Source organism: Nematolebias whitei, chromosome 22 (genome assembly GCF_014905685.2).
Source record: "Nematolebias whitei isolate Nwh7 chromosome 22, NemWhi1, whole genome shotgun sequence".
In the NCBI taxonomy this organism is placed as follows: domain Eukaryota; kingdom Metazoa; phylum Chordata; class Actinopteri; order Cyprinodontiformes; family Rivulidae; genus Nematolebias; species Nematolebias whitei.
In genome coordinates this window covers 23056970-23067266 of record NC_056519.1, presented here as the reverse complement: position 1 = coordinate 23067266, position 10297 = coordinate 23056970, and the positions used below count along the sequence as shown (strand labels likewise).

The 10297-nt window shown below is 42.6% G+C and overlaps 1 protein-coding gene across 1 annotated transcript; it reads right to left on the bottom strand.

Moving 5' to 3' along the window:
- Positions 1 to 4186: 4186 nt before the first annotated feature.
- Positions 4187 to 5689, bottom strand: LOC119428118 (amphoterin-induced protein 2-like). The gene has a single exon (XM_037695757.1). The coding sequence runs from the start codon at positions 5687 to 5689 to the stop codon at positions 4187 to 4189; it is 1503 nt and encodes a 500-aa protein (XP_037551685.1).
- Between the last annotated feature and the right edge of the window lie 4608 nt (positions 5690 to 10297).

Below are 10297 nucleotides of genomic sequence, written 5' to 3'. Positions count from 1 at the left end.
TGTAAAAATGTAAGCCATAGAAGCTATAATGGATACTCTAATGGTACATAATTGTGCACTTAAATTTGAACGCTTGTGGCTCCATTTTAAGGCAGAAGCTCATGCATTTAGCCACTTCACTGATAGATATTGCTATGTTATGTTATGGGCATTATGGTGGCTCAATTGGAAGAGTTGTTGTCTCTCAGCAAGAAGGTTGCAGGTTCAAATCCTGGTCGGGGGCCTTTCTGGGTGGAGTTTGCATGTTCTCTTATTGCATGCATGCAGTTTCCTCCCACAGACCAAAAACATGCAGGTTAGGCTGATTGGTAACTCTAAATTATTCCTAGGTGTGAGTGAGAGAGTGAATGGTTGTTTGTCTCCGTGTCCCTGTGACGGACTGGAGACCTGCTTAGGTGTCCCCTGTCTCTCACACGGTGACTGCTGGACTTGAGTGCCAGTGACCCAAAAAGGAAGAAGCAGGTAAAGATAATGGATGGATGGATGTTATAATGACATTTTGAATAAAAAATATATATATATATATATATATATATTTACAATTAGTTGCATTTTTGTTTTTTGACAAGTTGTGCTCTGATTCAAGATTTTACTAAAACACACTTTTTGAGGATTTATTTTCTCACTCATTTAAGAACTAGTTGATGGGAAACATTTAGCCAGTTAAGTCTACAACAAACTTAACAAAACTACCACGAGGCTGTAGAACAAACCAAACACAACATTGTCATCTTTTCAAGTCTAAGTAAGAAAAGTATTATTTTGGAATATAAGATATTCTTCGGGATATTTTTGCACCTCTCATCCACATGCAAACTGAATTACCAGAGATACAAAAATAGATATTTTAAACACTTTCTTGAATGTATTAAACATGCTGTTTTAGTTTAAGTTAAGAACAGGAGAAGGGGCTGTAAATTACCCAAATACAGTAACCGACAGTCAGCAGAATTAGCATGTCAAACTGAAACAGAACATCAGTGGGATAATGCACACTTAAACATGTTTTATGTTTGTTAGCCAAACGATAAGGCTGTAGTACAATGTTAACATTTTCATAACAGTAACATCAACACAGGTACAATGACTATGCTGAGAACACCACCCCCACAGTAAAGCATGGAAGTGGGAGCATCGTGCTCTGGAGACACTTTCAATCAGCAGTGACTGGAGACTGATCAGCAGTGGTGGGTGCAGCAAACCAAAATGTTAGCTTTGCTAACAGCTAATTCGCTAACAAAAAAAATTGTTTGCTAATGCTAAATCACTAAACAGATTAAGAACATTAGCTGAAGCTAAGGCTAAAGCACTAACTTTTATCATACACTGTTGTCACAGACACTGTAAGACTGTCTGTGATGTGACAACGTTGTAAGTGAACGCAACTCAAAATGGTTCATTAATCACTAGTAAAGCGTCCATGTCCAGTTCAGAGGTGAGCTTTCAGAAATTAATCCGGTCCATCAGAACCAAAGAGGTGGAGCAGAACTCTGCTGTGCTAAAGCAGTGATGCATTCAATGTGTGTCGGACGTCTCCCTCCTATCATTTACTATAAATAATTAATTCACAACTTTAAATTGTCCCTATATGAGCGTGAGAGAGTGAATGGTTGTTTGTCTCATTTGTCTCTATCTGTCCCTGTGATGGACAAGAGACCTGTCCAAGGTGCCCCCCCCCCCCCCCCCTCACACACACAGTGACTGCTGGATATGGGCACCAGTGACCCCTGTGACCCGAAAAGGAAGAAGTGGATTAAGATGGATGGAATTAATTCACGTTGGCAATCCTCTTTGTGACAACAAAGTCCATGCTCAATAATCCAGGTATAAAATCCAACATTTTTCAGTCAGGTCATCTGGACAGTTTCTTTTTTTTTTGGGCTGAAACATTTCGCCTTCGATCCAGAAGGCTTCTTCAGTCAAGGAAACACAGAACAAAACTGATTCTTTTTCAACCAGTTTGACAAGACTGTCAACAAGGAAGAGGGCCAGCAATGGAGGAGGGGCGTACCAAAGAGACCATCTTATCACAAGCAGAACTGGTTTGTTCCACTTTGAAGTAATCTGTTGGAGGAAGAATCAGTTGTGTTGTGTGTTTCCTTGACTGATGAAGCCTTCCGAATCGAAGGCGAAACGTTTCAGCACAAAAAAATAAACTGTCCAGATGACCTGACTGAAAAATGTTGAATCCTCTTTGTGGTTAACTACTTTTATAAACTAACTACAAAGTTGCTGTGCGTCATCATCAATATTCGCTCAGTAATAAATCTGTTTGTTTTAAGATAAAGATATGTGAAATGTGTGAGAGAGTCACATCCCAGAGACAGTGTGTTACAAAGCATGTTGGGTAGGAATTATGTGTGCAATGTTCTTATTACGATGTTTCCAAGCGTGAAAATGGGTTTTTCATGTTAGTTTTCTGTTCAGGTTTGGTTTAGCATTTTATGTTAAAGCCTCTGTTATTGTCTGTGAACTGACACCACGAGTCAGAGACTGTTTGAGTGGTGATGTCAGCAGGTGGTGCTTAGCTCTGCATAGAATAACATAGCATAGCATTGTGTACAAATTGTCATCCTACTGTAGGCTACGCCGTTAGTGCGGAAAACTGTCTAAAAACATTATCGACTCGTATTTAAACATAGCAGAAGTTAATTCTGTTAAAAGTTTTCAAAGTTAGCAAAAATGCTATTCCTCTAAACGGAAAGTTCGTTCCACTATAAGCAGATTAGTGGAACCATGCCCACCACTGCTGGTCAGCGCTAAAGGAAAACTGGATGGAGTAAAATTCAGAGCATTTCTTGAGGGAAACTTGTTGGCATCTTCGAGAGATTTGTGACTTTTAGCTTGAACATCCTGCTGAAGCAAAACTCCACAGATTTAAGAAGAACCAGTTAAATGTCCTGGAGTGGTCCAGTTGAAGTCCAGATCTCAGTCCAGTTGAGGACCTCTAGTCTAATTTAAATATAGCTGTACAAAAAGGTAGTGGTACAAAGCGCAAACTTTGGGAAGAAGGGATGAAATGTTATCCATTCAGTTTTTTATTAATAATATTGTTATTATTATTATTATTATTTAGCTTTTGTTTTGCAAAAAGAGTTTGCATCTTAATGTGGCAGTAATGTGTAAATTGAAAGATACCATCCCACCAAATTCATTAGAAATTTCAGGATGTTGGGCAACAAAATAAAGTGAATGCCAAGGGGGTGAATACTTTTGCAACCAACTGTATAAAATTGCATTCCTATAGTATTTCAAGACACTGTCATGAAATTTAATTATTAGCATCCATAATAGTCAGACACTCCCACAATAGTGCATTTTGTTCCAAGTCAGATGAGGTTTACCATAGAAAGAGACAATTTATGTTCATATGTACAAAGTACATGTAACAAACTATTTTGTGACCTATATCTGTTTGGCCATCAAACTGGGCTGTGCCCTCATGTTGCTCTGCTCTGTAGATGCCATTATCAGAAGATAGTTGCGTTCAATTGCAATCTACAATGTCACAAAGGTTCTACTTGGACTGGAACTGACTTTCTCACTTTTTGCAGTGTTTTTCAACGTCACAGAGCGGCTGGAATGAAAATTAAAGGAGCAAAAGAACTTCAGGAATATTTTAGGATTGAGATGCTAAACTATAAACTGACATTTTTATTAAGGAAGAATCAAAACTGAGAGAATGTGTGCGGCAGTTCATGCTGCAAATTAGGAAAATGTCACATGCATGAATGGCATTTTTTTTTTAAATATGTGCTCCTTGAGATAAAGGTTAACAAAAACAAGGGTTGCCATAATATTGTCCACAATACAGGCTGGATTCTGTTGGGGAAAAACTCCAGAGCCTCTATCAGCTTGTCAAATCAGGTGTGAATATCCCTCTCGAGCCAATTTAAAAACCCACCCACGTTTGAATGATCTCTGTGATCCTTCCGGTAACAATTCTCTGAGATAACAGTGAAATTTCCATATGAACTCTGAATATAAAAAACAGACACCACTTAGACACGAGACATAATTTAAATTCTGCTCACAAAAAGGATATGCTTTATAGACCAAACATCCAAACCTATGAAAATCAGTGAATTACTACTTCACATAAAACAGGCTGTTTTTCATACACAAGACATTTAACGTTTATTAAGACTGTAACAATAGGAACTGAACCGAAGGTGCCTTTTCTGCTTTACACCATGAGAGCAGGCTCTGTAAAGGTCTGACCCACTGTCCTAGTTCCATTCTTTAGAATTCCCTCTGTGGAAACAAAGTCCAAGTTCATTACTGGGGTTTTTGGGACACTCATATGAGAGTTCTCAGGCTGAGGCTCTAAGAAGGCCACCCTTTTTCCATTTGACCTCCTCTGTCCTGTCTCTACCTCCTCAGGGTCTGAACAGAGAATAATGGCTCGTCCGCCACACCCTCTGGAACCACCCCTGTTTCCTCGACACTGACAGGGTGTGAGGTAGAGATAAAGCAGAACCAGCACGATGCTGACCACACAGGAAGCGAGGGTGGTAAATGCAGTGTTAAAATGTTCCCCGTTGCTTCGGTGAGCCAAATCAGTAGTGGAGGAAGCACTCATGTTTCCAACCAACACTCTGACTTCTGGAGATTCACTGGGTTTGTAGTAATGCCCACGGGACACCACACACCCGTATGTACCAGAATCTTCCATTACTGCTTCTTGGATTTCAAGGGTACCATTGGGAAGAACTGACAGATGGGCACTCGAATCACTATCTGATGAATTCATTATCATTCTGGGGGTAACCCAGAATACCACCAATCCCTCCTGAACAGGCAAAGTCAAACCTGGACACGGCACTCTTAACCCTTCACCAGGGTCTACTTGAAAGTTCTGTGCCTCAAAGTTTGTCACGCCTTCATGTGTACAATTAACTTCGGAATTGTCTCTACATGGATATTCACCTCTGAAGTCCACAAGAGGGTGATACTGTTTCCACATCCAATATTCCAGCAAGGCAAGCAATGCACAGTCACAGAGCAAAGGGTTTCCCTGTAAATAAACACTTGCTCGATGGGTGACAGACAACAGGCTCTGGACAGGCACCTTGGTTAGCCTATTGTATGTCAAGTCCAGGAAGGTCAGGTTATGAGGTGCTCTGGGTTCCTCATAAAGCCCCAGGGGGAAAGCAGTCAGTCTGTTGGCAGAGAGGTAGAGCCTCTGCAGATTGTTGAGCTCTCTAAAGGTTCCAGGGTTTATATCGCCAATCTGGTTTCCAATCAGTAGCAGCTCTTTCAGTTCTTTCAACCCAGTGAAAATAGATGAATTTAGCACTGTCAGTTGGTTGGATGAGAGGTCCAGATGGAGGAGATGTGGAGTCACAGTGAAGGCAGCCACCTCGATTTGGCTTATTGAGTTCCTACTAAGAACCAGTGTAGTTAGCCGGTGAAACGGCTGCGAAACCCAATCCACACGCAGGGATCTGATGGTGTTGTGGCTCAGGTCCAACCTTGTGGCATAGCTTGGAAGATCAAAGTGCAGCATGGAAAGATTGCGCCCGCTGCAGGAAATGATGTCACTCGCACAAAGACAGTAGGGTGGGCAAGTGGCCACAGTTGGAAGGAAGCCAAGGCAAAGCAGGAGCACCATAGCTGCAGCGGCAGGGTCGCAACAGCTGCCACCAACAGTGGTTTTGCCAAAAAGCTGTGACGCAACTGCGTGCATCCTGGTTCCCCCTCGGGACGGGATCTCAGGTTACGGTCTCACTCAGTTCGCACATGTTAGGTACAAAAAGCTCTGATAACGCACCGGTTTTTTAGGCTGAGGAGAGAAAAGAGAGAAACACAGCTAAATGAATCATTTCACTTTTAGGCTGTTTTATTCCACCAAAGCCTTCAGTTTACTTTGTGAATTAATGTCTTAAAACCAGAACGCTGTGACGCAGGAGAAAGGCATCCAGATAAACATTGATAAAACTCAACGAGCCAAAAACGGCTACGGCACGTGATTCCAAAAATACACTTTAATCCACATTAAATACAGCCCTGATGACTGCTGGCATCACTGTCAACACATAACAACTGTTGGAAACTGCTGGAACAAGTGTAACCTGATCCACATGTGTTTGTGATCCTCCTCTTCAGTTTTCCACCTGAACAGCCACAACACTTTAATGCTATCATTTTAACTATTTTATCTGTATTTTATGAAAACTCTGTGGCAGAACTTGACCTGCTAAACAACAACAAATCATAAAGCCCTTCATTAATAAACTTACATAACACAGTATTTCTAAATATGATAGCTGTTTTGCAAAGCTGTGTTCGTGATAATAATTTCAAAAGACTTGAGTGGAAAAAGTATAAACGAGTAAAGTTTAGTAAATTAGTGATTAGTCAAGATGTTTCAAAACTAGAGTGGCATAAACTGAATTGATTGCTTATGAAGGCTAACGTATTAATAAACTTTATGGTTTCAGCACAAACAGAAGAGGTCACAATGTGCTGAGTGTGGATTTTATCATTATCACTGATTCTGTCGAGAACAAAAAGAACGTATTGTTTCATTTTAATTTCTCCTTCTGATTCACTTTCAAATATGAGTCTGCTTTCACTTTCAGAGAGGACCAGTTTACTTACTGATAACTTCAGCCTGATTAAAGTTAGCAAGAATAAAGTCATTATTAAATATGGAATTTAAAGTTATTATTGATCCACCATGTTATTGAAATTAATCAACCTGTTCTCTCTTATTGCCTTTAATATAAGCCAGAAACAGAGCATTAGTTCACCTTTAGATCCACTGGTTTGCTTGTTCAGATCATCAGTCCTCCCTCAGATCCAGACGCTCTCCCCGGACGCACGACCCTTCATGAATCCTAAAAGCATGGAGGGAGCTCGGCTCTTTCCGTGGATGATCCGCCGCCGCTCTGTGGGGGGAAATGGGGGAAGCCGCGGCTGAAGCGAGCACCTGCAGATCGAGTCGCATATCTGTGTGGGAGGGGTCGTCCTGGGTGGAAACACACACAAACACACACAGCAGCCGACACGATGAGAGTGGACGCTGGTGAGATGGGAAGAGGTGGTAGTCTGAGGAGGAGGAGGAGGAGGAAAGGGAAGGAGAGGTGGAGGGCTACAGGGGAGGGGGCAGCATCAGCACCACAGGCTATAGCTGGATATCATGGGTTTTTTTCTGGGATTTCACTCTTCTCTGTTTGTTTTTATGTTGTTTGTTTTTGGACAACCAAAAAGTTAGTTCACGTTTGAGCAAAGTCACATGGAGGCGTTTCCAAAATTAAATTTGTAAAAAAAATGTCTGCATTCCTGAACAAAAACATATATTAAAAGGATTGTTTGACCATTTTTAGGTCTATATATATATATATATATATATATATATATAGTTAACTAAAAGGGCAGCACGGTGGCGCAACTGGTAGAGCTGCTGCCTCTCAGTGAGCAGGTCCTTGGTTCAAACCCCGGTCCAGGGGCCTTTCTGGGTGGAGTTTGCATGTTCTCTCCGTGCATGCGTGGGTTTTCTCCGGGTGCTCCGGTTTCCTCCCACAGACCAAAAACATGCATGTTAGGCTGATTGGTAACTCTAAATTGTCCCTAGGTGTGAGTGAGAGAGTGAATGGTTGTTTGTCTCGTTTGTCTCTATGTGGCCCTGTGATGGACTTGCGACCCATCCAGGGTGTACCCCGCCCCTCGCACAGTGATTGCTGGACATGGGCACCAGCGACCCCCGTGACCCAAAATGGAATAAGCGGGTAAAGATAATGGATGGATGGATAGTTAACTAAAGCCTTATCAGCGGGGGAGTGGTGGAACAGAGGTTAGAGAAGGTGGGCCTGTGATTGGAAGGTTGCAGGTTTGACTCCCCGAACTGACATCAAAATGTGGGTGGAAAATGTGAAACACCTACACCTGTCTCCACCGTCATTTGCCTCACTCTGGACCCTTGAGCAAGACCCTTAACCCCCACCATCTGCTCGCCTGGGTGCCCTAGATGGCAGCTCTCTGCTCCACACAGAGGGCTGTGGTAGCTCGATGGTCTGTGGTTGCGTCAGGAAGGACATCCAGTATAAAAACAATTGCCACGTCTTTGTGTGCGTTAGTTCACTGTGGCAACTCCTGAAGAAGGAGCAGCTGTGGGGAAAAAAAAAAACACTAAAGCCTTATCAGCCTGGACGTCAAGGGTGTGGTTATAAATGGGCATGTCATTTGATGGGTGTGGTTTTTCTTGCTTGCTCTCGATGGAAGGTAGACACGTCCTCCTCTGCTCCGTCCCTCGTTCCGTCCCTGCTTTGCTCTTTTGGCTTGTGAACCTCTTACAGAGCCTCTTTACCGCATACCTTCCGAATTGTTAACAATGGATTTGATCAGCTGGTCGCTCAACGAAATTAATAAATTTTTCTCAACAGGTAATCAAGGTGAAGGAGAAACAGCTTACGTCAACGGAAACATAATTAGATTGATGATAACTGGATTCTACTTTTTGGATTGGTGGAAATATGGATTGTTGATAAATTCAGAAGCATCAGCAGCTGTTTAAGCTGCCTGGAATGTGGAGAATGTGCCGAGCTTGGCAGCACTAAGGTCGTTTTCACACCAGATAGTCCGGTAGACTCGGTTCGGTTCGGGACCAATATTCATGAGCTTTTGTTTACATTTGAGCTGGTGTGTTTGCATTCACACTGCACTGTGCAGTCGAGTCAACCTGCTGAACCAACCTATTCCCCCGCTCGCCTGAGGGGGCGCTGCACCAAGAACTACTGAAAGAAACGACACAAAAACCTCTGAAGACACGTCTTCTTCTTCTTCTGTAAATAAAAATAAAAACGAAGTGGCATCAAGTTTTAGCAGTTTTAGGAGTTATATTTTGTCATTTTTCAAAAATGGACTCAGCATGAGCAGAAGATGAGACAGAAGACCATGGAGAATATTGTTTTTCCACACAAGGCAGCTGACGGCTCCATATAAGGTCAGAGAAACGCGTGGTTGTTTACCCTGCGGAGCGGGTCCGGTCTGTTTGCATTCACACTGTACTCGAACCGCGCTGGAGTTCGTTTCTATCGGACCGAGACCTAGGTTTTAGCCCTGGCCAGAGTTCGCCTTTTTGTTCCGTGACAGAGTTCGATGGCGTGTTCACACCTCCCTAAACAAACCGGACTTTCTAGGAAAACGAGCTAGAGTTTGATTAAAGCGGACTAAACAGGGCTGGTGTGAATGCACCCTAAGACTATGTGCAATATGTGGTGTTGTATCAAGCTGAGCAGGCTGATCCTAATTAGGACTGTGGGATTTTTTGGCAATGTCCACAAACGGTTGGAAGGAATAAATCTTGGAGAAGTTGTAAACTCAACTTGGTGTAAGTAATCAAATTTGGCTGTATGGAGTCGCCATGAGAAAATATACTAGCAAGACTGTTAAGGCAAACTTGGAAATTTACAAGTTCAGCTTGACCCAAAACAATGTTGATATCTGAATCTGGACCTGGCCTTGGAAGGTGGACTATCTCAATTTCTCCTTGGATGTTATGGAAACAAAGACACAATGTCCTACTCACCCCCTCCCTTCGACATGTGATGGAGCTCAGCCGAGCTGGCTGATAAACAAGCACCTCTTATCAGGACTATGGCTTGGGGGGGGGCGCTCTGGACTGTGCTGTGCTTCGATCTTCCCTCAGACTCAATGCCTCCACTGGCCTCCCTCGCCTCCCCTGGTGCAGCAACCCAGGAGATGCGAAGGCGCCAAGGGCTGCGTCACTCACCTGACAGCCATGCTGGAACCCCCACCCCCTACCCACTCCACACACATACGTATTATGTCTATTTATGTTGCTTTGCTGTGGTAGGTTTTTTTTTTATACCACAAACCGTGCCCGTCATAGACACAGTGAGAGATCTTGGTTTTATACCTCTCTTCTTGTGTTTTCTACTCGTTTTCTTATCTAAGCAATAAGGACAGCACTTCTTAGAAGCTGCAGCCCCCTGTACACTTCCATCCATCTTTGGGATGGCTGTACAGAAAGTAATTTCACTGGATTTAACTGTGCAATGATAATAAATCTGATTCTGATTCTTATAGGTGGGCCACCAACTTTATGGCTCGCAAACTAAAGGAGGTTCTAGGCTCCCAAATAAATAAATTGCCTTACAAAATAATATAAAACCTACTTTTGATTTTGTTCTGACTCTACACTACAAATTTATATTGGTTGTGTTTCATGTTTTATTTGGTTGCTGGGTCCAAAGCCAGTTCCGTTGGTCTAGTAGGGACTGCTGAAGTATATCCCTGCTGACCAGTGGTTCGCTGATTCATCCCTAGAATT

Coding starts and splice junctions, on each gene's coding strand:
- LOC119428118 (XM_037695757.1), bottom strand. CDS start 5,689: ATGCACGCAGTTGCGTCACAGCTTTTTGGCAAAACCACTGTTGGTGGC.